This window comes from Phodopus roborovskii, unplaced genomic scaffold, assembly GCF_943737965.1.
Source record: "Phodopus roborovskii unplaced genomic scaffold, PHOROB, whole genome shotgun sequence".
Lineage (NCBI taxonomy): Eukaryota > Metazoa > Chordata > Mammalia > Rodentia > Cricetidae > Phodopus > Phodopus roborovskii.
Genome location: NW_026126548.1, coordinates 1,688,721 through 1,716,523, shown reverse-complemented (window position 1 = coordinate 1,716,523; position 27,803 = coordinate 1,688,721). Strand labels below are relative to the sequence as shown.

Here is a 27,803-nt window from a genome sequence, read left to right as displayed (position 1 = left end):
GTGTGAGTATGGAGGTCAAACACAGACTGTCAGGTTCAGCACCAAGTGCTTTTACCCACAGAGTCATCTCACCAGCCCTGGCTGTGAGCTTTTATAATGACCTGCTAACTGGCAGGTGCTACCTGCAAACAACCTCAGAATTCCACTGTGGCATTAATATTTTCCAAACTTTTTAAGATATGCCTATTGTAGCTAGGGTTTTTATCACTGTGAAGAAAAGAAACACCATGACCACAGCAACTCTTATAAAGGAATACATTTAAATGTAGTGGCTCACTTACAGTTTCAGAGGTTCAGTTCATTATCATCATGGTAGAAGATGGCAGTGTGAAGGCAGACAGGGTGCTAGAGGGAACTAAGAGTTCTACATCTTGATCTGCAGGCAACAGGAAATGAACTGTCTACCACACTGAGCATAGCTTGAGCATAGAAGACCTACACCTACAATAAAACACTTCCTCCAACAAGGCCACACCTACTCTAACAAAGCCTTATCTCCTAATAGTGTCACTTCCTTTGGAGGACCATTTTCTTTCAAATCACCACAATACTTAGGATCAATGGTTATGATCTAATATTTTATTTTTAATTTTGAGTATGCTTATGGACCTAAAGGGAAAAATCTATTCAAAGAATCGTGTACTGTGTATACTATAAAGAAATGTTACAGGAATTTTGTTTATTGGATTTTTTTTTTATTTTGGATCATGAACATTTGTGTATGAATATGACATAGAGTGCAGGTGCCCTTGAAGACTAGAGGTGTTGAACCCCCTGGAGTTATAGTTATAGGCAGTGTGAGCTGTTGATGTGGTTTCTAGAAATCAAGCCAGTACTCTGTAACAGCCGAACTCACAGGTAAACACTGAGCTGCCTCTCTCAAGCCCTGGCTTTGTTTTCTTGTTTCAACCTCAAATTGATTGCCTCCTATAATTCCGTAGTATTGTTGGTCTATAACATTGAGGCATTTTGGTTTGGTTTGGTTTGGTTTTTTCAAGACAGGGTTTCTCTGTGTAGCTTTGTAAACCAGGCTGACCTTGAACTCGCAGAGATCTGCCTGCCACATTGAGACATTTTAAGATATATTGGATACAGATTTTTCTGTGGGAGTCTTGGCTTCCGAAGGTTAGTGATCATAGAACCACCATGTAGGTAGCTGGCACAGTACCTTGCACATAGACGATGGTATAGGGCCTTGCACATAGTAGTCTTCTTGAATGACTAAAGGAATGTGTTTGTCCTCTAAAGGCTCTATAGATCTACTCTTTGTCAGTGACTACATCTACTTTTGTTAACTACATGACCTGTCTTGTCAGTGTGGGAAATGGGTAACCTGTGCAGAATTTAGGAAGCACCACCTGAGGATAGCTCGATTAATTTTTTTTTATCCATATCATCTATGTGTTAGGAATTTAAATGCCTGTTTGTTTAAGTCTGTGTCACAAAAGGCAAAAGGAACTGAGAATAAACATACATGTGCTACCATAGCCATCAACCTGCTTTATACACAAAGATACCCTGTCAGCCGATTTGTGATGGAACAAGGAACATGTTCATGACTGATAGTGTTAAAAATATAGGAAAGTTAACACGTTTGCCTGAGTTAAAGTAAATTACCATATATAGGCAATCTCAGTTTATTTTTTCCCCCTAACCTTTTATGCTATGTTTGGAGAAGCAAATCTCCTGAGAAAACCTGCCCCCAATTTTGAAAAAGTGGTTTGCTTTTAATCAGTAGCTATGTGGGAATTTCAAGCTTGCCAAAGGCATGATGAAGCAGGACAAAGTTCTCCATGATCCTGTCAACTGTGAGTGAACAGCCTCCTGCTCCACGGGCCTCACAAAGGCCCTTTGTCCCCATTTGTCCCTGCTGCTCGGAAAGCTTGTATTGTTGCTAAGAATGGACAATCTTTGTAAGCAAGTGCTGCAAAATAGGCTATATGAGACCCCTGAATACTGCTAAATCCTAGCTCCAGGCCTAGCTCAGTAAGCAGGGAGCCCTGAGTTCTGGCTGTGCCTCTGCTGGGAGGGAGAATCCTTTAATCCAGCATTCCCATCCTTTGGTGAAGAGGGAGTATTCAAGAGCAGGCAATGTGCAGCCCTGTGGTTGTTTATGTTTTGCATAAAAGCTAACCCAGCCCTCCTGGTGCTAGAGTGACTGTGCATAAGCAGACCCCTGACTCCAGGGACTGTCTGTGTGGGCTCAGTTCTCTTACTTCCCTCTACCCCAGATTCTCTGAAAAATCTGCCCTTGTAGCTATTCTGAGCAAGTAGAATGCAGCTAGATTCTTGTTTTTTTTATAAAGGTGGATGAAGTAAACTAAAACTAAAATATGTTAATATCAATCACTTCCAAGGCCTGTGTTTAGGTGGATGATCACCGACAACTCAACAGTTGACTTTTAAGTGAATTTAATGCTATTTTCATAAATGGTTTTCTTTCTGCTACCCCTTGGGCTTTTATGTTGGTTTGAAGCAAAGCAGTTTCTATATAAATTAATAATTTGTAAAATTTAAATTGCCACACATAGAACAGCCAGTCTTTTCTATAGTGGTGAGATGTAAAAACCCAGAGGTAAAGTGCTAACATGTGTTTTTAATGATTAATGTACCCAGGAAACACTCCCATGTAATTACTTGAAAGAAACTTACTCCTGGAGATTGACAACTAAAAGCATTAAAACTAAGCAAGCACTCCTTTGTTAAAGGGGCAGCTTTCAAAGGCTGTGATGGGATTTGGTTTGAGTTTTTTTTTTTTTTTTTTTTTTGGAATATCTCAGGTGACTGAGGAGATCTTTCCAATGTGAATGGGCTGTGCAGTGTGGGGCACTATGAATGAGTTTAAGGCATGCAGATCTGTCCCATCCACTCCTTCGAGGTTTAAACAGACCTGTTCCCACTCCAGCCCACCTCCCTGCCTCTGCTCCTGACATCTACCTCTGTCTAAGGAGTTTGGTCAGTGGTCACCTCACTAACTGTACTGCTGCCATGCCATGGTGACATCATCACCTACAACTTTTTCATTTGCAGATTCACCAGCTCCGTTCTCCAGATACCTCATCACAGTATAGCTGACCTTTCATACAGATCCCGTGCTTAGACACCTCTCACCTCCCTGCCACCTCTCTCCTAATCTTACCATCCTTTTCCTGGCCTACTTTTCGACTCAGATACTCCTACCCTGGGCCCATTGGCCATCTGGCATATTTTCTTACATCTACCTCTCTTCTCCTGGCTTGAAAACCTATCAATTCACTACCATGCCCAAAGACATCACATCACCAGCTGCACTCAGGCTTTCTATACTGCTCGAATGTTTTCTTCCTATCTCTGGTGGACTCCGCAGTCCTCCAGCACTCAGCTTGCTGCCCTACAGTCTCCTTGGCAGGCAGCTTTGCTCTGCTCTGTGACAACAGAGAAGCCATGTGTACAGCTCTGTCTTGACTGTCCTTTCTCCCCTATCATGCTTCCCTTCTTCCATGCCTGAAACACTTATCTCCTTCCTTCTCTTCTCAGAGGAGGTGAGTCCCTCTTCTTGTTCAAGCTGGACCTTCATTTGGAGCTTGAGCTCCGAATTCCTGTCCACCTGGGTCCCTCATTTCTTCTCCCTTTGGCTTCTACACTGCTCCTTGACAGCTGGAGCCACATTTTCAGCCACCAAGGGTATCCCAGACTTTCCTGCACACATCTAACTCCCTCTGAGGAAAGTAGATCCTTTGGTCTCACATCTTTTACTCCCTCCCCTCACTTACCCCTTTTTATCCAGGTTTCACATACTCATTCTTTTACTGTGTCCCTTCTAGTCTGTCTTTTATCCTGGCTGTTCTAACATAAGAACATCCTTTCCAGGTCCACAAAACCCCATGTCTTTGTTTTGTTTAGAAGAAGGGCTTGTTTCTTCCAGAGTAGCCTTGGGTGACAGAAATGTGTGATCCACATACAACTGATTTTTATACATGTGGTTACTCTAGAATCCACACTAAAAACGTAAGTATATGTATATATACATACATATATATGTAATTTATATGTAGATTATACATGTATATTATATAAAATTTAAACCACATATGAGTATTATTTAGTATGAAAAAAATCTCAAACTATAATCAGTGTCAATAAATTTACATTCTTTTTGTAAATTATTTTAAATCTGAGCTTGGAAATGTGCACCTGTAATCCCTGAATTTGGGCTACAGAGGCAGAAGAATTTAGAATACAGAGTACCCTTGGCTATACAAACAGAAGAAAAAGACCCTGTTTTACTGGGTCTTGAAGTCATGAGGTATGTTGTTTTTTTTTTTTTTTTTTAACATTTTTTCCAATTTTTATTTTTTATTTATTTATTTTATATAACCAAGTCCATTTAAATGAAAACAAACATTTATAGACAATATTTGGGAATTTGGGCGTTGTTCTTTCCAAACTACTTCCTGCTGGTAAGGGGCGCTGTCATGGGGGATTCTAAGAAGATTCAGAAATCCTGGCTGTAGTCTGTAAGGCTGCTTTGTCCAGCTGTTTTGAATGTAGGATCACCTGGTACTCTGTTTCAGGTGGTCTGGCTTGATCAAACCACATTAGTCTGGAAGGAATCCACAGCTTTTCATTTTCTGTGGAAACAAAAATAGAAATCCTTTTCCCCAGTAAATTGTCCTTGAACTTAAAGTTTGGAGTCAAAGCATTTTTTTTTATTTATTATTTTAATGTTGATCCCAGTTCCCTCTCTTTCCCTCCCTTCTTCCCTCCCTCCCTTTTACCATCTCTGCCCTCTCACATGCACTCTAACCACCCTCCCTCCCATCCCCCCCACCACAATTCCATATGTAGGGGAATGCCATCCAGTTGGGGTCATGTAGATCTGACAGGTCATGTGAAGTAGGGACTAGGGCTTCTCTCCTGTCTCTAGGTTAAGGCAGTTATCCCTCCATGGGGGATGTGTTTGCAAAGTCCTTTTGTGCACCAGGGATACATCCTGGCTCCACTGTCTGAGGTCCCTTAGACTGCTTAGTCCTTCTGGCTGAGACCCATATTCAGGGGGGGCTGAGTCAGTCCCATGCTGGCTTCCCAGCTAACAGTGTGGTGGCCCGTTAGCTCTTCCTTGATCAGGTAAGCTGTTTCTATGTGTTTCTGCTGCCTGGCCTTGTCCTCTCCATCTGCATCTGGGTTCTACTTGGACTCAGTGTTTATGTATGGGTGTTTGCTCCTGTTTCCAACAGGCATTAGTTGAGGGCTCCATAGATAAGTTAGTTGTTGATCTCACTATCAGGGTATGGTATGGTAGCCTTTCCACGGAAGCTGTCATGAGGTATGTTTTACACTTACAGCGCATTTTAATATGGAGTAGCCACAGCTCAAGGACTCAGTGTGCCACCTGGAGCAGTAGTCACCATCAGGCAGTACAATTTTAGACGTAGTTCTCTCACTTACTTTTTTATTTTAAACAACTTTCCCTCTTTTCCCTCCCTTCTCATTCCTTCAGCTACTGTTTGTTCTCAGTCATCCTTGGCTGCCTTGTCTCCCTGGTGTATCTTGTAGGTCTTGGATTCACAGTCTTAGCTCTGACTTCATTGCTAGGGGAAATTGCAGTTGTTCAGTGCTCAACTTGCCAATACTTAAGCCAAGATTTTCCTTCACAAGCCTTCCTTCCATCGGTGGTGTGTCATCCCCCACAGGCTAACTTGTGCTCAGAACTCTGCTGCAGTTATGTCTCCTCCCATTCCAGAAAACTATTCAGCTACAGAGCTCAGTGAAACCTGATGCACAATTATTTCAACAAGTTTTTCATCATTCATCCCTTGCATGGATCTCTTGCAATATGCCCAGTTAGTACCTAGTTAGTACTTAGTCCGGATTTGGGCCTCTCCACTGTCCTTTGGGCCTTGAGCCATTTATCTGAAACCACGACACTCTGCAGAGGGAGCAGGTATGCTGTCCTAGGCTTCAGGCAAGAACACTTTTAAGATGGCAGGCTTTTTCAGAAAACCCCATGGTTCTCTGCCTAATTATTTGCCCTTTATGTTACTTCGACACTGATAAACCTTGTACATGAGCAGTTCTCAACATGTGGGTTATGACCCCTTTGGGGATCAGATGACCTTTTCATCATATACTAGATATCCTGCATTATGATTCATAACAGTAACAAAAGTATAGTCATGAAGTAGCACAAAAATAATTTTAGGGTTGTGGTCCCCACCACATGAGGACCTGAGAGATGGGGAGAGTTTCTCAGAGTCGGATCTAAATCTAGAAGGATTTAGAAGTGCTGAAGAAATTCTAACCCACAAGCATTCAGCTCCTCCCACATCTGATATTTCGAACACTGTTTATAGATGCTTGGAAAGAAGCTTTTAATTTTGTATTGTGTTTTAACTTGCTTTCCTTTGGAGGCAGGGAATTGTCAAGTAAGTATCTGCAGCACTCTGGCAAAGCTCGGGTGTTCAGTGAACGCCTAGTGCTCAGTGTCATTAGAACCCTGAGCCTGAAGGGTTGGTGTTGAAGGCAGCTGCATCTGCCCATTGGGGCTTCTCCCCATCACTCCTCTCGCCTTCTGTTTTGAAATGATACAGCTAGAGATTGTGCTTGTCAACTAAGAAAGACACACTCTGACCCTGCTTTACCACTGAAGCTTTTAGGGTCTTTTATGTTTTAGCTGAAAATAAGGATGACAAAAAGCATCAGATTGCCTTTCTGTGTATATATACAATCTTATGTATATATAAACAGAGTGTTTGTGCTTGTATGCATACTCTGTACTGTATAATATGTTGTATATTATACAACCCTGTGTACCCTGGAACCAAACCCTGTGTTGAATTGAAAGTTATAAGCTGTGCAGTAGTTGTAGCACATTATTGCTCCCATTGCAGCCCCCTGGCTTGCTTTTTTCATACACTTAAACATTCTTAGGTAAAATAGAAACCTGTGGGATCTTATCTGAAAGTCTCACTAAAACAGAAGAAAGAGTAGATGTCCTGGGAAATGATAATGAGTGTGCAGGAAATATTTATTGTGGGAACTTGTATGCCCCATCCTGAGATTTTGCTGTTTGATGGAAATAATGTCAATTGGGGATGTCATTTGCAGAGATATCCTCTCCCCATTTTAATACCATTTGGTCCAATTACCACTTATGGTTACATAACATGTTTTGATTGAAGAATTTCTGAGAAGATAAAGCTACTTTGTTTCCCCTGCACAAAAATCCATTAGCAACTCCAGCTGGCAAGCTGACCTACTGAAAAAACCTGAGAATTATTAGACTAAATTATGAGTCAAAATTAATTTGGGAACAAAGCAATCCATTGTGCACAACTCCCCAAGATATTCAAGATGATGCTGTTGTTTTTCTGACAATGCATCTTCCCCATCACCCTCTAAAATAAGCAGTCCCCAGGCATGAAGCTATGAACATGCAGGCAGCATTAAGAAGACTTTCTTTTCTCTTCCCACTCTTGGAGGTGCTTAGTGTACTCTGCCAGTGATGCGGGGTAGGATTTTCTGAGTGTGTAGCCCGGTGCACTCTTTCCTTTCTGTTTTAGTTCTTGGTTGGCATGCTGGGGAAGCATGGTCTGTTCACTTGGGAATGTTCACAGGAATGTCTGTTCACTTGGGAAATGCTTGTGCATGAGTGAGGTGCTTGCTGACAGTGCTCTAACCTGTACTGAGTTCTTACTTTGCTTTGTTTTCTGCTTCCAAGGGGATCAAGGTAATTCTTTCTCTTTGCATTTCCTGAGAACACTGACTGATGGTGTGGGACTTGGGGCAGGACTCCCTCCTCCCATCTCCTGCTTTCCCCAAGATCACAGAAGTCTGACTAAAAGGAACCCAATGCCACCAACAGGAATTTTTGAGGGTTTCCTCCAAGTAAAATCTCTTAACTAAAGTTAGAAGTATCACTCTCCAAACTAAGGCTGGAGAAGCAAACTTTGGTGTAGTGATGATGGCAACTTAAGGTGAACCCTAACCCTGAGTAGGAGCAAAGAGGGAGGCATGAGATCTTTCATCCTTTCTCCCTTCTTGCCCTTGCCTACAGCCAGAGCAACTTGGTACTTTTCACACAGTCTCAGAACCTATCTCAACTGTGGTTTCTGAGTCCCTAGGCACAGAGGCCAGGCTCTTGATTGCGTGATTCTGAATAATTTTGGCACATTTCTGTTTGAGAAATGGCCAGTGAAGTCAGAGAACATGACCTTTCCTTTCTCATACATTTGCTCATCCTTAGTTGTAATGTGAGTTCCTCTAGCCAGGGGTTTTTCTTGGATCCCAGGATGTTGCTGGATATTAGAGAAGTGGGACTGATCCTACAAATGTGCTATAATATAGAGAAACCCAACTCCCTCCCATGAGCCCAACCCACACCTGTCCTGTGACTGGTCAGATTCCAAGTTACTGTTCCTAGTGGGGTGAGAGAAGAGAGCCAGACAGAACAGCCCCAGGTGATATGTCCTCTGAGGGAGAGAGGAGCAAGGGCCTTCCCTGGCTCTGGCTTTAGCAAGTTGCTGGTCAAGTAGTTTTTTATTCAACCCTGTGTTTCCTCTGACTTCTGTTTCAGACCACCTGTAAGCCGGGCAGCTCCCCAGCCTGAGAAACTCCAGAAGAACAACATCACCAAAAAGAAGTTGGTTGAGGTAAGATGTCACATGACCATGCTCTTGCCTCATTACTGATGCTCTGACACTGCCAGATGGACATCTTCTTTTGCCTAAACTAGAGATCCCATCAAACAAACCCAATGGATCTGTTGGTTCCCTTGTGTCCCCATCTCCATCTGTATGGCTTTGTCCCCCTGCCCCATCTCTGGGACTAACATCACATCTACCAGGTCACATTCCTTCTCCTTCAGCCCTGTCATGAAGCCTTATCAATCATCACTAACTCTAAAATGCATTGTGTCCCTTGAATGTGGCCCTACTGCCCTGTACACTTTACCACCTGGGACTTCAGCACTCTTTTTCTGAACAAAAAGGAAGCCTTCTGGAGGAGGCTTCCATCCATTTCTCACCTATGAAGTGGGCACTGTTACTTTCATTTGCAAATGAAGGCTTTATGGTTCAGGGATGATGATAAGGACTCATTCCCAGGGTCAGCAGTCCAGTGAGGGAGGAAGATCTGGCTTAAGGTTGAGACTTGAGGATCAGCTCCAGGAAGCCCACAGACCCAACAATCCAGAGTTCTCCAATCAAAGTTCAAACCTGTCATGCCTTATGCTGGCTTTAATACCCAAAATATTCCCACATTGCCTGTGAGGATCATGTTTAGAGTTTGGAAAACCTCACCCTGAGAGACCTTCCTAGCTCATGACCTGCGAGTCCCTTGCAACTCAAATCTCCAGTCCTAAAATTACCACCTAATATTCTCAACTGATCCTGGATGCTGAGGTCCTGTGTTTCAATTCTTCAGCTTGGATTGTATCTCTCAGCTCCCCACACTGTACCAGAACCTTCTCTAGGATCAGATATCTGTGTAGGACCATCATTTATAATGTCCTTCATCCTGACCCCTTCTGTCCAGCTCTATCACACCCATATTCCACATGCCTTGACACACACTCCCCTGGTCTTTCTCATACATCCATCTGCCCCGCTGCTAGACTCTAAACTCACACTGGTGCCAGAATATTTTTTTTTCTGGAAAGGAACTATTTTTTTGAGGTATTTATTTTGGAGGATAGCTCAGGTCACAAAATGTAGCTTAGTTTCAGAGAAGACAGGATCCAACAGTAGAAGGGCCATCATAAGCCAGATGGTGTCAATTTTCTGTCAAGCAGGGGCCTGGAAGCCTATTTTTCTCTAAAAACTTCTGGAACTACTGTATTAAATACAATAAAATATCAATGCTTCTTAGCCCCCTGAGTTTACAACTCCTCATATAGTAAAACTATTGAGCCTATCGATGTCTATTCTAAATTTCTAGAAGACTGTCTGATTGGCCACATTTGGGTCAACAGACCACTGTATTCAGGGAAAAGTCCTATAATGGGGATATTTGATCACATTGTAAACCCGAGTTTGCATTTATGTTAATTAAATAAAATCAACCTTGGGTCAGGAGGCTGAGTTAGCAACTAGTTGACAGCATCAGAGGGCATCTGGAAGAGATAGAGAGATGCAGGAAGTAGTAGGAAGGGATTTTGAGTGGCACGGTTTTTCATTTTGGTAGAGAGTCAGACAGGCTTTAGAGGAAATGCCAGCAAGAAGAGGATAGCAGTATTTTGCCCCAACCTTGAGTCTCCAGTTTTATCTATAAATAGAATGATAGAGATTTAGTTAAAAGTCCTTTTAGCAGCAGAGCTAGTGACTGCGGAAACAGAATTCCCTCCAGACTATGGCCTGAGTGGCTTGGCCCCTGCCAGAGAAATCCCTTGCAATTGCTGGCTGAAATAGAAGATTAAGGTGCAGACACTGTACCAATATTAAAACAACAGTCCCATATTAAATACATTCCTGGGAAACACATTGGGGGAGTTGGGGATGGAAGGAGAAGGGCTTTCCAGGTGAGAGGTATATGAGAAAACAAAGTTGTAACACTAGGGAAGCTTATCCAGGATGCTCAGAAGGTGACCAAGGGTGTGGGTAAGGCTTGTGTGCCATCTCAAGGATGTGAAGGCAATGGATGCTTTCCGTTAAGAAATACTGTGCCATGTAGGAGTTAATCTAATGTTTGCAATTGGCAATCTTCAGAAACAGTAAGGGCCCAGCTGGAGATATGGCTCAGAGTTTAAGAGCAGTGACTGTTCTTCCAGAGGTCCTGAGTTCAATTCCTGGCAACTGCATGGGTGGCTCACAGCCATCTGAAATGAGATTTGATTCCCTCTTTTGGAATGCAGGCATATATGTAGTCAGAACTCAATATATATAATAAACAAACAAACAAATAAATCTTAAAAAAGAAAGAAAACAAAAAAGAAGAGAAACAGTAAGGGTCAGAGCTAGGCAAACTTGAGAAGGGAGACCCACAAGCTATTAACGCATATCCCATGAGCTAACTCAGGGCCAGGCATGGAGGAGCCCAGGACAAATGCATTCAATGAAATCAAGAATTGATCTCAGTCAGCCACTGCTTTGTCATAGAGGACAAGGCAAAAGATAAAAACATGAATCCAGAGTAGTGTCTAGTTGCCTGGACATATGCAAATGCACAGGAACTTCATGGGACAAGTCATAACCAACACATCAGGCATGACCTCGGCTCCCTCAGCAGCCTCAGCCAGTCACAGCTGTCTATGGGACCTTTTCATGGCAGCCTCTGAGCTACTATTCATCTGAGCTAAGGATTTGGCACTTGTAGGTGACCATTAGAAGCCATCCAGTCAGTACATTGTGACATTGTGACTCACCTAAAGAACCAAGAAGTCGCTTTGGTTAATTTAGGAAAGTCACTGTCACCTAACATTTCAGGGCACTAAATACAGGGCTGTGTTCCATCCTCAGCTAGTCCAGAGGCTTCAGTGAGTGGCATCTGCCTTGCATAGTGTTCCTGTGACATGCTTGGCTATTCATACAATGTGAAGTGTGGCATTGTTCCTCTGCTGGTAGCCTCTAAGGGTGAACTTAATCTGTGTGTGTGTGCATGCAGGAGCTGGCTCTGGACCATGTGTTTGGCTACAGAGGATTTGACTGCCGAAACAACCTGCATTACCTTAATGATGGTGCCGACATCATTTTCCACACTGCAGCTGCTGGCATCGTCCAGAACCTCTCCACAGGTAGCTTTGGGAAAAGCCACAATGCACACCTGTGTGCATATTCTCCCATTCTTTCCATGTCCCACAACTTCTACTCTTGGAGCCATTCCATTCTCTTCCAGGCTAGAGCCACTCTTCCCTCAAGGTACTCACAAAGCTCTTGGGTCCAGGTCTCCTGCCTCTCTGGCCTCAGCCTGGTTTGCCCATAGTGTAGGCACCACTGGAGGGGAGTTACCTGCGCTCCTATCAGCTCCTCCATGGTAAGAGGGAAGAGAGGCTGGGGAGAAGAGAGGGATGGAAGCAGTGAAAGAGAAATGAGGCAGAGACCAAAATTAAGAGCAAAGCAAAGGGAACCAGTTTCCAGCTCTCAAACACATGGTGATCCTCCTGCTTCAGTATCCTGACTGTTACAATTAGAGGTGTGCGCCACAGGGCCCAGCTTGCTTTGACTTGAGAAATATTTACAAAGAGTGTAAGAGATTATTAACAGAGATACTCAGTGTTCTCTAGCTATGAGTTCAATCAGGAAATAATTCTTCAAAAGGAGACATTTCAAGCAAAAAGAAAAAGGATATATATATATATATATATATATATATATATATATATATATATATATATCAGCCCCACATCCACACCTTCACTACCAGATCAGATATACCTTGCTGGGTCCCTGTAGTTTATGTATAGATTTGGAGAGTACAGACACTGGGTTTTTTTTTTCTCCCTTTTAGGAAGGACAGCTTTGAGATTTGCCATGTTTTCTCAATTTTTTAGGCACATGCCATCATTTTAAGGGCACTATGATATAGTCCCATATTTATCAGTGCTACCACTCCCCAATCTATTCCTGAGCATTTCAGTGGGTTTTAAAAAGCACTTTGGAAAGTCAGGAAGCTACCCTTCCTTCCACCTCCTATGAAATATGTTGACTTGGGGATAAAGCTTTGGCCTGTGCCATCCGGGTACCCAGGTGGATAGGCTCCTATTCAAGGGACTCCTCAGGCACTTCCCATAGTGCCACTTTGAGCCACGTGGCACCACTTTGTTCACTGCAGCATTACCTTCAGCATCTTCATCTCCAGCATCTCCATCCTCTCTTTCAGGTCAGAGGTGGACATTGGGAAAACACTAGTCTCGTGCCAAGGGGAGGAGGGAACCTGAACTTTATCATTTCAGTCTCTGAAATCATGTGTGTTTGATCTGCATGCTGGATCCACAGTGGGAAAGGCTATGGTAGATTGTGGTTATATTAGGATTGGTGTCAGTTTTTGTCCTTCCAGACCTACATCAGAACATGGGAACTTTTTTTTTAAAGGTTCCCTCATATCTCCAAGGACAATTTCAAAAATGATAATTTGGGTTTTCTAAAAACAAACTCCTTTATAAGGCATTTCCAGATCTCCCATTCTGCTTTGTGATAACTATGGAAAGCTGTGAGGTGTTACTACTCACCTGAGATGATTCCTGTCTCCTAGGCAGCCAGAGCTTCTACCTGGAGCACACAGATGACATCCTCTGCCTCACAGTGAACCAGCACCCAAAATACAGAAACGTGGTGGCTACCAGCCAGATAGGTAGGGCTTCTTGCTGACTCCCCACAGGCTCTGGCAGCTGTACAAGGGCACTGGCCTATTAGCACTCGCACTCTCTGGAGAGGGGTGTGACCCAGACCCCTTCTTGATGTCTCAGTTGGCTTTTTTTTTTTTTTAAGTCTTAAGCTATGTCTGTGTAACCTGAGTTGATACATGTAGTGACTAGTAATTCTGAGAGACCAAAAATCAGACCGAGACCTGATAGTTAAATAAATATTTGGTCCTCTTCCATGTTGATTGGGCCCCCATGTGTGAGTGAGCCCCATGTCTTGAAGCCTGATGAGAACTTGGCAAGAGTGCAGTGTAGCATGTGTGCCTGGCTCTTGTTTACTGAGAAACCACCAGCCACAAATGTGAACTGCACATTTGTGAAAAGTCATCTGCATATTTGCTTGTACTTTGTGAAAGTCTCTTGCTTGTTTGCATCAAAGCCATGCCTATTTTAAAGCTTCTTTGCAGAGTGCTTTACTGGGGTTGAGTGCTGCACTGTTAGGAATGTGATTTATTGTTTCCTCTGATGCTGCCTCATTGCCACTGCCCACTGCTGCAGGTGACACCATGCAAAACACAGGCAAAGCTGTTCCAGTGGTGAACAGTTCAAATCCACACAGCAGGATCATGTCAATGTATGATTTGGTGGTTGTATCTGGCTGTGCTACAAATCTATCCTCACCGGTTCCCTTTGAACAAAACCCTTTGCAAGTATGCCAGATACAAATGTCCACATGCTGTCTCTGTAGTAGCCCGTTTCTTAATGTCTTTCTCTGCCCAGGTCAGACTAGAAGTCTCTTATGCCCAGTGACACCTCTAAACACTTGTGTAAGGAAGGGCCTTTAATGGAATACAAGCCCTGAGTCGCTACCACCTCTGTCATTTTTCCCACACTCAGGGACAACACCTTCAATTCATATCTGGGATGCTATGACCAAACACACCCTTTCCATGCTGCGGTGCTTCCACTCCAAGGGGGTGAACTACGTCAACTTCAGTGCAACCGGGAAGCTCCTGGTGTCTGTGGGCGTGGATCCAGAGCATACCATCACTGTCTGGAGATGGCAAGAAGGTAACAAGCTGGGCTTCATGTTTCTTCTACACAGCTCCCCTAAGGAGTATGCTGGGATGGAACCCCTGACTCCTTCCAGGCAAGTTGCTCTCAGATCTCAGTCAATTCCCTGTGCCATGGCCAGCTGCAGGCTGCCCAGAAACCATGGAGGCTAGTGAAGGAGCTGTGGGTATGCTAGCAAAGTGCTAACACTGGCCACAGGGAAAGTGCCATCCCTCTCTCTATTATCATCACCTTCCTCCCCAAACTCCCTGTCCTCAGTGTTCCTTTTGGAACACTCTGGATTCTACTCCAACTGTTTTACCTTGGCCACCTTGTTATTAGAACTGGAGGAGCATGGTCACTGAAAGCAAATTTCAGTTGTTCACCATATTTTATGCTTTTACACTTCTGAAATGAGGGTTCACCTTAATCACTGTTTATAGCAGCAGTTCTCAGCCTGCTTGTCTCAGAGCTATCATCACAGGGAACACAGATATTTACATTGTGATTCATAACAGTAACAAAATTACAGTTATGAAGTAACAGCATGAGAAACTGCATTAAAGGGTTGAGAACCCTTTAATAGAAAGGTTGAGTACCACTGGTTTATAGTATAGTTAATGAGTTTCTTTCTTATCTACCCCAACACACGCATGCATGCACACCAGCTGGTACTAAATTTGTAATTGTATTACAATTAAAATATGCAATTTTCTGAGTATATGCTCAGGTCAGCCTTGGCAAAAGCAGATCCAATTAGTAAGAACACTAATGAGATCTAGCTGCAGCTTGTATTTGGGACACACTGAACAGGCAAGCAGAGAAGTGGCACTTCTCCAATCTAGGACTCTGGAGTCCCATTATCTCCTCCTCTTCTTATGGAAAGGGTGTAAAGAATGGTTTTAAAGAGAAATATAAATTCTGAGAAAATCTTCCATTTTTCCTGAGACCAGTGACTGACAAATGTTAAGAATAAGTCTCCTCACACTGCACTGGAAGTTAGCTAGACCCACGGTATTTCTAGGAAACCACACTGTCATCTTGCTTATAGTTTATTGTGTCGTGTCCCATAACCCATCTCCCTGGCATGCAACCAGTTGCTTATGATACCAGGGGGTCAGTGGATCAATTAGATGGTGCAGATGAGAAATGGAGCATTGTACCTAGTAGCATCCTCAAGGCATCCCAGAGTTGGATGGGCTAGGGACACCTTCTAGCCATCCCAGTCCATCCACAAAAATACTCCAGTGCTTTCTTGGCAGGATTCCTTCCATCTGCATGGGTATCTCCCAGGACACAGCCCCTGTCACTTCCGGAGAAGTCCACCCACTGTTAGCTCTTTCCACAAAGTCCCCTCTTTATGGGGCAGAGTTATGTTCCAGATACCCATTTTTCTCAGGCCATTGACCCTAGTCCCAAGTCCTAAGACAAGAGTGAGCCCATGTCCCCACCCAGTCTCCTGTCTTCAGGCTCATGCTCCCTCCTTACCTCTGCCACTTGTCTCTCCAGGCAGAACCTGGGGCTCTTCTGACCTGCCAAGGCAGCAAGGACTAGAAAAGCCACTCCTTTCCACTAAGTAAACTCGCTCCCCAGAGGAGAAAGCATGGGGGAGTCTTCTCCTTGTGTTAATTGGAACCAGTTTGTCAGAGGGTTCTGAGAAGATACCCTCTTCATGGTTGACTGGACACAGCTTCTCTTCCTTTCTCTAGTGTGTTGTGATTTTTTTTTCCTTCAAGTCCTGCCTTCATATAAATAGCACATATTGGTTTATGTACATTTGTATTATCACTAAAGAGCATATTGTGCATTTCTGTCTTGTTAGTGAGACATTTTGGAGATCATGTGTGTGAATAATAAGATGGGATTTCAAGTGAACATATTATGTACAGTGCATGTTTCAGATCCTGTATATGTGTTTCTAACTTGTTATCAATAGACCAGAAGCCAACTCAGTATCCCATGAGATTAAAACTAGAGGAGAAGCCTTAAGAAGGCTTATAATAGGACTCTCATTATAAGTTTGCATTTCCTCTATGTAGTGGGATATTCACTTTGTCTCCTTCTGTGGCACTGACCATGCCCATTGGGGGGTGGAGCCATGGGCGGAAGTGACCTGTGGAAGGAGGTCGGAGGGGGCCAGGAAGGCGCTCTTTCTGGCGTGACTCGGACAGGAGAGGATCGGGTTGAATTTCCTGGTGTTCATCTGTCTAGGTTGTAAGTTATTTCTCCCTGAATAAACATCTATTCGGCCTATTTGTTTATCCTGATCCTTATTTACTGCAATACCTCTAAAGCTGGTAAGGTTGATCCTTGCATCTCTAATTGGCCACTCACATACAGTACTGCTTCTACAGTCCACCTGTGGGACTGGGGTGTCAGTCTGTATAGATTACTGTTCACCCTGACTCTTACAAGGGTTGAGAATATTTTTCTTCTCACCTGTTCTTTGCTGTCAGACATAGTTTATGGTCTTGGAGGCCATGGCTTTAAAGCCCCAGGCAATGAGATCTGTTACTACTGTGAGGGTTTCAGGTGCACAGTGTTTAGCCAGTGTGTGTGGAGTAGAAGGCTCTCCTGATACAACCTCCCCAGCTTCCTTTGCTGAACTACAAGGCCAGCTTCATTAAAAACCTACCACCAAAACAACCACCACTCTCCTGTAGAACCATAGTGAAAACCAAATGAGCAAATGTATGGAGATGAGAAGAAAAAGATCGGGATAAATAATGAAGGAGGAGGGAGAAGAAATTGGAACTAAAACATTGAGAGGGTATAGAAAAGAGCCTTAAAGAAAAAGTAACAAGTTTAAAATAAAAATTTAAACTTTAAGGGTTTAAAGGAGTAAAAAGAGAGTCTTAAAATATAGGAAAAAGGAATAGAAACCCAGAGGTTTTAAAAGGATCCAAAGGAACGGAAAAACGAGTTCCTGGCATGGCGTGATCATTACCTGCGTCAATTCTTGGGCTTCTCACAGCACCGTCACAGCTACAATGATTGCTATACCAATTACACTGAGGAACAGTGAGGTTAAGATGTTCAAAAGTGTTCTAAAAATGGAGTTGAGACTCAAGATGAAAGCTAATGAGACATTAAGAATATGGTGTAAGAAAAACTAGTAACTAAATATAAAAAGTGGAAAATTTAACATAAAATGTATGAACTGAAAGGGAGCATTGGAGGTATAGAAAATGCATGCAGGAATCTTGGATAGATATAAGAAAATAAAAGTTGTCTAAAGAACCTGAGCTCCCAGTTACCCTGGGAGGGTGGGGCATCCTGGGCGTGGAGAGTGCTGATTTGAGAGTAGGAAGATGTGGTTGCAAGGTAGATCAATTCTACCCTTTTCTGCAATCAAGAAGCTTCCATGTTGTGGGTCACAGTAATTTCCTGCTCTAGTCATGGACTTGTTGCTGGGGGGGAGGGTTCTGTTAGTAGTACATACTTCTCTGGAAAATTCCCAGACACACCTTCCTTGGGATGGTGCCCGAAAGAAATGCAGTTAAAGGAGCTCTGACCTGAGTTCTGAGAGGATGGAAAAGCCAGTCTGGGCTGTTACCTCCTGCTCTGGCTCACGCATGGCAGAAGGACTAGTCTCATTGGACTCTGTCGCCCATACAGGTACCAAGGTTGCCAGCCGAGGTGGTCACCTGGAGCGTATATTTGTGGTAGAATTTCGCCCCGACTCAGACACACAGTTTGTATCTGTTGGGGTCAAACACATGAAGTTCTGGACCCTGGCTGGAAGTGCCCTACTGTACAAGAAAGGGGTCATCGGGTCCATGGAAGCTGCCAAGATGCAGACAATGCTGTCTGTGGCTTTTGGTGCTGTAAGTTCCAGCAGATGTTTTCTCAAGAAGGGTCCTGAATCCTCAGGAGACGCATTGGGAGAGGGTTTGGCCAAGAAGCCAAAGTCAACAAGAAATCCACTTCTATATTGTCCCTTACTACATGGCTCCTTAGTAATCAATGTACCCTATCCTTGGCATCAATAAGGGATTGATTGCATTGTGTCCTTAGTAATCAGTGTTCCCTATCCTTAGCATAAATAGGGGACTGACTGCATTGTGTGCATGTATGTGTTTGTCAGTGTGCTGGTAGATGTGTGGATACCTCCTTTGAGTCTGTCACTAAACCTGAAGCTTGCTAATTGGGATAGGGTGGCTGGCCAGTGACCCTCAGGGGTCTGCCTGTCTCTAGTTTCCCAGCACCGAGATTACAAGCACATACTAGCACACCAAACTTTTTAAAATGTAGGTTCTGGGGATTGAAGTCAATTCCTCATTTTTGCAAGGCAGGTAATTATATCTCCTTTGTCCCTCAACTGACTACAGTTTTTACTCATTTTTTGTTCTCAAATGTTGAGTCAAAAAGTATTAATATTTTCTCATTGCTATGACAAAAAAGCTCTGGAGAGCAAGTTAGGCAAGGAAGCATGTCTTTTGCCTGGTGAGTTAAGATGGGTTAAGATCAGATCATCATGACAGCAAAGACACAATGGTGAACCTAAGGCAGCTAGCTATATGGCAGGCACAGTCAGGAAGCAGATGATACTGGTGCTCAGCTTGCTTTTTCCTTCTTATTCAGTCTGAGACCCCAGAAAAATGGGGTAGTGCCACCCACATCCAACTATTTCTGTCATACTTGTTTTTTTTAGAAATACAGACACCCTGCTTTGGCTAATCCTAAGAATACTGGGGGAAACTTCTACCCTCAGGGAATGGTTTCCCCCCCTCCCCCCGGCCCTCTTTCTTCATAAATCGCTGAGCTGGTGCAAACGCCTGGTAAATGTAAGACAACTCCAGGTGTTCCAATGTGATGTGTCCACTTCCTGGGTGAACCCCAGGCAAGACTCCTCCCTGGTTGAGGATGGCCCTTCCCCTACTATAGCCTGTTTCGTGCTGATGCTGCAGATGTACACATCATAGAAATGCAAAAAATACCCAAGCCAGTTAGCAAGTAATTTGTAAAGCCAGGTGATCTCTCATGTTCTTCCAATTCTCTGCACATCTGTTTGGCTTAATGGAAATCAGACTAGCAATGCACAGCTGGTCATCACAGCAAAGGAGAAATTGTTCAGTGACTAAGAGCATTCACTACTCTCCCAACAGACCTGAATTCAGTTCCCAGCACCCTACTCAAGTATCCTATGACTGCCTGTAACTCTGGCTCCATGGTATCCAATGCCTCTGGCCTCTGGGAGTATCTGTGCTCATATGTATGGACACATACACACATGCATAATTAAAAATAGCAAAAATTAATTTTAAACAAGCAAAAGGAGCCAGTGGCTGAGAAGGGACCCCCTAAAGCATGGTCCTGGTTCCCAAGGTGTCCCTTTGTTTACAGAACAACCTCACTTTCACTGGTGCCATCAATGGAGATGTCTTCGTGTGGAAGGAGCACTTCCTCATCCGGCTGGTAGCCAAGGCTCACACAGGCCCTGTTTTCACAATGTACACAACCCTCCGGGATGGGCTTATTGTGACTGGTGGAAAAGAACGGCCGTAAGCAAAGGTCCCTCTTGGGGACTTGTTTGCTACTATCTTGGGGGTGTTCCTATCTTTTCTGTGTTAGATCAGACTGCCATCTCTGCAAAAGAGTACAAGGTCTTTCCCAGAGAGCCCAAGGTCTTCCTGAGAGGACAGTAGAGGAGACCATTAGCAGCTTAAAAACTCAGAAGACACTTCTTTAAAAGCTGTTGTGACTTTGCTCTTGCAAATGCTGCTCATAGCAGCTCTTGGAGGGAGGAATGATAGTGGGAGGGCAGGATTCGTGAAACACCATTAGTAGGCTAATGGAAGCATGAATAGCTTTGAGGACTACACTCGATCTTCTCCAGAGATATGCATTTGAAGGTGATTTAGGAAATCTGTGGGGCCTAAGAAGGGGGTGACCCTGGAGGGTCTATCCCGCTGGGCCTGGATAGCCACACCATCAGTGAAAGGGTGCTGAGGGCTTGGAAGGGAAGTCTTGAGGGAATGGGTGAATTCCTCTTTTGACTTTTTTTTTTTTTTTTTTTTTTTTTAGGACTAAAGAAGGAGGGGCTGTAAAGTTGTGGGACCAGGAGATGAAGCGCTGCAGGGCTTTCCAATTGGAGACAGGGCAGCTGGTGGAGTGTGTGCGCTCTGTGTGCCGAGGCAAAGTGAGTACGGCTGGCCCTGTGGGAGCCACTCCTCCAGGGCGAGCAGCGATAGGAGAGGGGTTCCCAGCATTCTTTCTTCCAATGTTTGCTCAAGCCTTAAACTCCGAGGTGTAAATTAGCCTGTTCAGCAGTCAGAGCCAGGTGAACCTACCCATACAGGAAGGCTAGGGATGTCTCTGACCTGTGTCCAACACCCAGGTTAGTCAAGAAGGCTTCATGTTTCATAGATGAGGGTATCTTTCTGTCCGCCTGACAGGAAGTCATCCACTGTTGCTGCAAACACTGTTCTCATAAGCTGAATGACACCAAATCACTTGCATAGGGTTCTGAGATCAGAGGCAGGTCAGGGTCACTGAACCGTCCGATCCAGCTGCACAGTGAGAATCTCAGGAGGTATGCCACACCCAGTGTTTTCCTTTCTAATGTATTTCAAATTCCACCTGGAGAGGATGTTTGAAAAGGAGTCTCTCACTGCTTAATTTTCCATGTTCATCTCTAAGCTGCTTCTCAGAGATGAACCCTGCAGACAACCCTGACTGCATCCCACCTGTTCTTAAGAGTTAAGAGTCAATCATTTGGAAGCATGATTATGTGAGGTGTGGGCAGGATGTTTGTCCAGCTTTTATCTTTGTTCAGTAGAAAAAAGAACTTGGCCTTGGTAGCTGCTGGGAGGGGGAAAGTGGCTTTCTTCAGTGGAGAGACACTGGGAATGTCATCTACACCCATGGTAGGATGCATGCTCAGGAAGAGTTGGCCAACATAAAACAGACTTTGCAGTTTGGGGTTTTGTGTGTATATGTATATGTATATGTATATGTATATGTATATGTATATGTATATGTATATATATATGTATATGTATGTATATATGTATATATATAGTGTGTGTGTTTTGGTTTAGGTTTTTTTTTGAGAGGCAGAGAGAGAAAGAGAGAGAGAGAAATAGAAGTTGGGTAGATCAGGAGTAGGAGAATCTGGAAGGAGTTATGGGGAAAGAATATGACCAAATATATTGTATGAAAAAAATTTAATTAATAAAAAAGTTGGGGTTGTCTAAGAATTGGTATTAGCTGCCTCACTGGGATGATTTAGCAAAGGTTGACCAGGGCATTGCTCAAAGTAACTGCTAGAAAAGGCAAAGTGATAGCCAGGTGGTGGTGGTAGTGGTGGTGGTGCATACCTTTAATCCCAGCACTCAGGAAACAGAGGCAGACAGATCCCTGTGAGTCTACTGAGTGAGTTCCAGGACAGCCAGGACTACCACAGAGAAAACCTGTCTCATAAAAACAAAAGGGAAAAAAAAAAGGCAAAGTGAGAAGGGAGAGAAGACAGCTAACAGATCCTTAGTTAGGTCCCGCTCAGCTCTTATTTTAATACCAACACAGGTGAGCTCCACTGACAGTGCTTTGAAGTGAGTTACTGTTATCATTATTAGTAGTGTTTTGTGTGTGTTTTTCAAGACAGGGTTTCTCTGTGTAACAGTTCTGGCTGGCCTGGAACTCCCTCTGTAGATTAGGCTGGCCTCAAACTCAGAGATCCACCTGCTTCTGCCTCCTGAGTGCTGGGATTATAGATGTGTGTTACCACTACCTGATTTTAAATTATTCTTTAAAGCTTACCATTTTAACCATTTTTTGTACAATGCACAGATATTAAACACATTTATACTGTTGCCTTCACACATTTTCTTTTTTCTTTTTTTTTCCCCCACTGTCCCAGAAGCTTCCCGTGCTTCTTTTTTTTTTTTTTATTTAATTTTATATAACAAAGTCCAATTAAATGAAAACAAACATTTATACACAATATTTGGGAATTTGGGCGTCGTTCTTTCCAAACTACTTCCTGCTGGTAAGGGGCACTGTCTTGGGGGATTCGAAAAAGATTCAGATATCCTAGCTGTAGTCTGTAGGGCTGTTTTGTCCAGCTGTTTGGAATGTAGGATCACCTGGTACTCTGTTTCAGGTGGTCTGGCTTGATCAAACCACATTAGTCTGGAAGGAATCCACATCTTTTCATTTTCTGTGGAAACAAAAATAGAAATCCTTTTCCCCAGTAACTTGTTCTTCAAGTTAAATTTTGGAGTCAAAGCATTTTTTTTAATTTATTATTTTAATGTCGATCCCACTTCCCTCTCCCTCCCTCCCTCCCTCCCCTTCAGCCCTCCCTCCCCCTTCCCTCCCTTTTACCCTCTCTGCCCTCTCACATGCACTCTAAACACCCTCCCCTCCCATCCCCCCACCACAATTCCATATGTAGGGGAATGCCATCCAGTTGGGGTCATGTAGATCTGACAGGTCCTGTGAAGTAGGGACTAGGGCTTCTCTCCTGTCTCTAGAATAAGGCATATCCATGGGGGATATGTTTGCAAAGTCCTTTTGTGCACCAGAGATACATCCTGGCTCCACTGTCTGAGGTACCTTAGACTGCTCAGACCTTCTGGCTGAGACCCATATTCAGGGGGGCCCGAGGCAGTCCCCTGCTGGCTTCCCCGCTATCAGTCTAGTGGCCCTTAGCTCCTCCTTGTTCAGGTAAGCTGTCTCTATGTGCTTCTGCCACATGGTCTTGTCCTCTCCATCGGCTTCTGGGTTCTAGTTCGACTCAGTGTTTATGTATGGGTGTTTGCTCCTATTTTCAACAGGCATTAGTTGAAGGCTCCATGGAGAAGTTAGTTGTTGATCTCACTCTCCGGGAAGGACATTTATGATAGCCTTTCCACGGAAGCTGAGATTGTTAGTTGGGAGCAGTCTTGTAGTTCTCTCGACCTTTCTTTGTGTTCAACTTTATCTTCAAACCAATATTGGCTCCCTCTTTTATGTTTTCTCTCTCTGTCTCTGTCTATCTCTCTCTCTCTCTTTCCTATCTTCCATTCCTAACCAGGCTCAATCCACCTGGTCGCACATGCCTTCCTCTCCTCCCCCTCATTTTCTCCTACTTCTCTCTCCATTAGCTGTCCTCCCCCACTTCACCTGAGCTCTGGGGGACTTGTCCCTTCCCAGTTCTGTGAGGGACTTTATATGAATCTCTTAGAATACACCTTGTATCCTAGTTCATCTGGTGATGGGAATTATAGGCTGGTGATCATTTGATCTAGTTCTAAAATCCATATATGAGTGAGTACATACTGTGTTCCTCTTTTTGTGACTGGGTTACCTCATTCAGGATGGTATTTTCAAGTGCCATCCACTTGCCTGCGAATTTCAAGATACCATTATTTTTTTCTGCAGAGTAGTATTCCATTGTGTAGATGTGCCACATCTTCATTAACCATTCTTCAATTGAGGGGCATCTAGGTTGCTTCCAGGTTCTTGATATTACAAATAGTGCTGCTATGAACATAGTTGAACAGATGTCTTTGTTGCATGGATGTGAATCCTTTGGGTATATGCCTAAGAGGGGGATTGCCGGGTCCTGTGGTAAACTAATTCCCATTTTCCTGAGGAACCACCATACTGATCTCCAAAATGGCTGTATGAGTTTGCACTCCCACCAGCAGTGGAGGAGTGTTCCACTTTCTCCACATCCTCTCCAACATAAGCCATCACTGGTATTTCTAATTTTAGCCATTCTGGCAGGGGTAAGCTGTTATCACAAAGTTGTTTTGATTTGCATTTCCCTGATAGCTAAGGATGTGGAGCATTTTCTTAAGTGTCTTTCAGCCTTTTTGATTTCCTCTATTGAGAATTCATTCTTCAGTTCTGTACCCCATTTTTAATAGGGTTATTTGGTGTTTTTTTTTGACTAGTTTCCCGAGTTCTTTGTATATTTTTGGAGATCAGCCCTTTGTCGGATATAGGATTAGTGAAAATCTTTTCCCAGTCAGTGGGCTGCCATTTGGTCTTGTCAACTGTGTCCTTTGCCTTACAGAAGCTTCTAAGTTTGAAGAGGTTCCATTTATTAATTGTTTCTTTCAGTGTCTGTGCCCCTGGAGTTATGTTTAAAAAGCGGTCTCCTATACCAATTTGTTCAAGGGTACCTCCTACTTTCTCTTCTAAGAGGTTCAATGTGGCTGGATTGATGTTGAGGTCTTTGATCCATTTGGACTTGAGTTATGTGCATGGCAACAGACATGGGTCTATCTGCAGTCTTCTACACAACCTCATCCAATTGTGCCAGCACCATTTGTTGAAGATGCTGTCTTTGCCCCATTGTATAATTTTAGCTGTTTTGTCGAAAATCAGGTGTTCATAGGTGTGTGGATTAATATCAGGATTTTCAATTTGATTCCATTGGTCTACCTGTCTACTTTTATGCCAATACCAGGCTGTTTTCAGAACTATAGCTCTGTAGTAGAGCTTAAAGTCAGGAATGGTGATGCCTCGTGACATTCTTTTATTGTATAGGGTTGTTTTGGCTATCCTGGGTCTTTTGTTTTTCCATATAAAGTTGATTATTATCCTTTCAAGGTCAGTGAAGAATTGTGGTGGGATTTTAATGGGGATTGCATTGAATCTGTAGATTGCTTTTGGTAAGATTGCCATTTTTACTATGTTTATCCTACCTAACCAAGAGCATGGGAGGTCTTTCCATTTTCTGGTATCTTCTTTAATTTCTTTCTTTAGAGTCACAAAGTTCTTATATAGGTCTTTTACTTGTTTGGTAAGCGTTACACCAAGATACTTTATGTTGCTTGTGGCTATTGTAAAGGGTGATGTTTCTCTGATTTCTTTCTCTGCCTCTTTGTCGTCTAAAAAAAATAGGGCTACTGATTTTTTTGAGTTTATCTTGTATCCTGCTAGTTTGCTGAAGGTGTTTATCAGCTGTAGGAGTTCCCTGGTAGAGTTTATTGGGTCGCTTATGTAAACTATCATATCATCTGCAAATAGAGACAGTTTGACTTCTTCCTTTCCAATTTGGATGCCCTTGATCTCCTTTTGTTGTCTTATAGCATTAGCTAGAACTTCTAGTACGATATTGAAGAGATATGGAGAGAGAGGACAGCCTTGTCTTGTTTTTAGAGGAATTGGCTTAAGTTTCTCTCCATTCAGTTTGATGTTGGCAGTTGGTTTGCTGTATATTGCTCTTATTATGTTTAGGTATGTTCCTGTTATCCCTGACCTCTCTAATACCTTTATCATGAAAGGGTGTTGAATTTTGTCGAAGGCTTTTTCCGCATCTAGGGAGATAATCATATGGTTTTTCTTTTTCAGTTTGTTTATATGGTGGATCACGATGATAGATTTTCGTATGTTAAACCATCCCTGCAATCCAGGTATGAAGCCTACTTGATCATGGTGGATGATTTCTCTGATGTATTCTTGCATTCGGTTTGCCAGTATTTTATTGAGTATTTTTGCATTGATGTTCATCAGGGATATTGGTCTGTAGTTTTCTTTCTTAGTTGTGTCTTTGTGAGGTTTGGGTACCAAAGTTATTGTGGCCTCATAAAAAGAATTTGGCAATAAACCTTCTGTTTCTATCTTGTGGAACAGTTTGAGGAGTAGTGGTATTAGTTCTTCCTTGAATGTCTGGTAGATTTCTGCACTGAATCCATCTGGCCCTGGACTTTTTTTCGTTGGAAGGCTTTTGATGACTGCTTCTATTTCATTGTGGGTTATAGGTCTATTTAAGTTGTTTGTCTGTTCTTGATTTAATTTTGGTAAGTGATAGTTATCCAGAAACTTGTCCATTTCCTTTGAATTTTCAATTTTTGTGGAATACAGATTTTCAAGGTATGACCTGAAAATTGTCTGGATTTCCTCTGTGTCTGTTGTTATGTTCACCATTTCGTTTCTGATTTTGTTAATTTGCATGTTCTGTCTCTGCTTTTTCGTTAATTTGGATAAAGGTTTGTCTAGCTTGTTGATTTTCTCAAAAAACCAACTCTTTGTTGCATTGATTTTTTGTATTGTTTTCCTGGTTTCTATTTTGTTGATTTCAGCCCTCAAGTTGATTATTTCCTGGCGTCTACTCCTGCGGGATGAATTCGCTTCTCTCTGTTCTAAGGTTTTCAGTTGGGCTGTTAATTCTTTTATGTGACTATCCTCTGTTTTCTTCATATGGGCACTTAGTGCAATGAACTTCCCTCATAGCACTGCTTTCAAGGTGTCCCATAAGTTCGGGTATGTTGTATCCTCATTCTCGTTGAATATTAGAAAGTCTTTAATTTCTTTCTTTATTTCTTCTTTGACCCAAGAGTGGTGCAATTGCACATTGTTAAGTTTCCATGAGTTTGCAGGTTTTCTGCTATTTGTGTTGTTGTTGAATTCCAATTTTAAAGCATGGTGGTCCGATAAGATACAGGGGACTATTCCTATTCTCTTGTATCTGTTGAGGTTTGTTATGTCTCCTAGTATGTGGTCGATTTTAGAGAAGGTTCCATGTGGAGCAGAGAAGAAGGTATATTCTTTTGTCTTTGGATGGAATGTTCTATAGATGTCTGTTAACCCCAGTTGAGACATAACTTCTGTTAATTCTTTTGTTTCTTTGTTGAGTTTCTGATTTGTGGTCCTGTGTAGTGTTGAGAGTGGTGTATTGAAGTCTCCCACTATAAGTGTGTGAGGTTTTATATGAGCTTTGAGTTTTAGCAGTGTTTCTTTTACGAATGTGGGTGACTTTGTATTAGGGGCATAGATGTTCAGAATTGAGACTTTGTGTTGATGACCGTCTTCATCTCTTTTGACTAATTTTGGTTTAAAGTCTAACTTGTTAGATATTAGGATAGCTAAGCCTGCTTGCTTCTTATTTCCATTTGATTGGAAAATCTTTTCAATTACCCTGAGGTAATGTCTATCTTTGGAGCTAAGATGTGTTTCTTGTATGCAGCAGAAGGATGGATTCTGTCTTCGTATCCATTCTGTTAGCCTGTGTCTTTTTATAGGTGAGTTAAAACCATTAATGTTGAGGGTGAGTAAGGTCCATTGATTGTTGATGCTTGTTTGATTTAGGTTTGTTGTTGGCAGTGGTATTGTGAATATATTTGTTCTGCTTCACCCTTGGTTTCTGGTGTAGTTGGATTATCTGTTGCCTACATTTTTGTGGGCGTAGTTACCTTCCTTGGGTTGGAGTTTTCCTTCCAATACTTTCTGTAGGGCTGGATTTGTAGATACATATTGGGGAAATCTGGTTTTGTCATTAAATATCTTGTTCTCTCCATCTATATTGATTGAGAGTTTTGCTGGATATAGTAGCCTAGGCTGGCATCCGTGTTCTCTTAATACTTTTAGAACATCTATCCAGGACCTTCTGGCCTTGAGGGTTTCCATGGAGAAGTCAATTTGATAGGTCTGCCTTTATATGTTACCTGTCCTTTTTCCTTAGCTGCTCTTAATATTCTTTCTTTATTCTGTATGCTAGATGTTTTGATTATTATATGTCGAGGGGTCTTTTTTCTTTGGT

The 27,803-nt window shown here is 42.8% G+C and overlaps 1 protein-coding gene across 1 annotated transcript in view; it reads left to right on the top strand.

The window, feature by feature from the left end:
- Eml6 (EMAP like 6) overlaps window positions 1–27,803 on the top strand; it is a 314,487-nt gene that overhangs the window by 277,896 nt on the left and 8,788 nt on the right. The window contains exons 28-36 of the mRNA XM_051200701.1: window positions 6,390–6,404; window positions 7,700–7,708; window positions 8,555–8,630; window positions 11,578–11,707; window positions 13,165–13,263; window positions 14,171–14,344; window positions 17,945–18,153; window positions 19,673–19,830; window positions 20,354–20,468. Coding sequence (XP_051056658.1) covers window positions 6,390–6,404; window positions 7,700–7,708; window positions 8,555–8,630; window positions 11,578–11,707; window positions 13,165–13,263; window positions 14,171–14,344; window positions 17,945–18,153; window positions 19,673–19,830; window positions 20,354–20,468 — 985 coding nt within the window. The remainder of the gene's footprint in view (window positions 1–6,389; window positions 6,405–7,699; window positions 7,709–8,554; window positions 8,631–11,577; window positions 11,708–13,164; window positions 13,264–14,170; window positions 14,345–17,944; window positions 18,154–19,672; window positions 19,831–20,353; window positions 20,469–27,803) is intronic.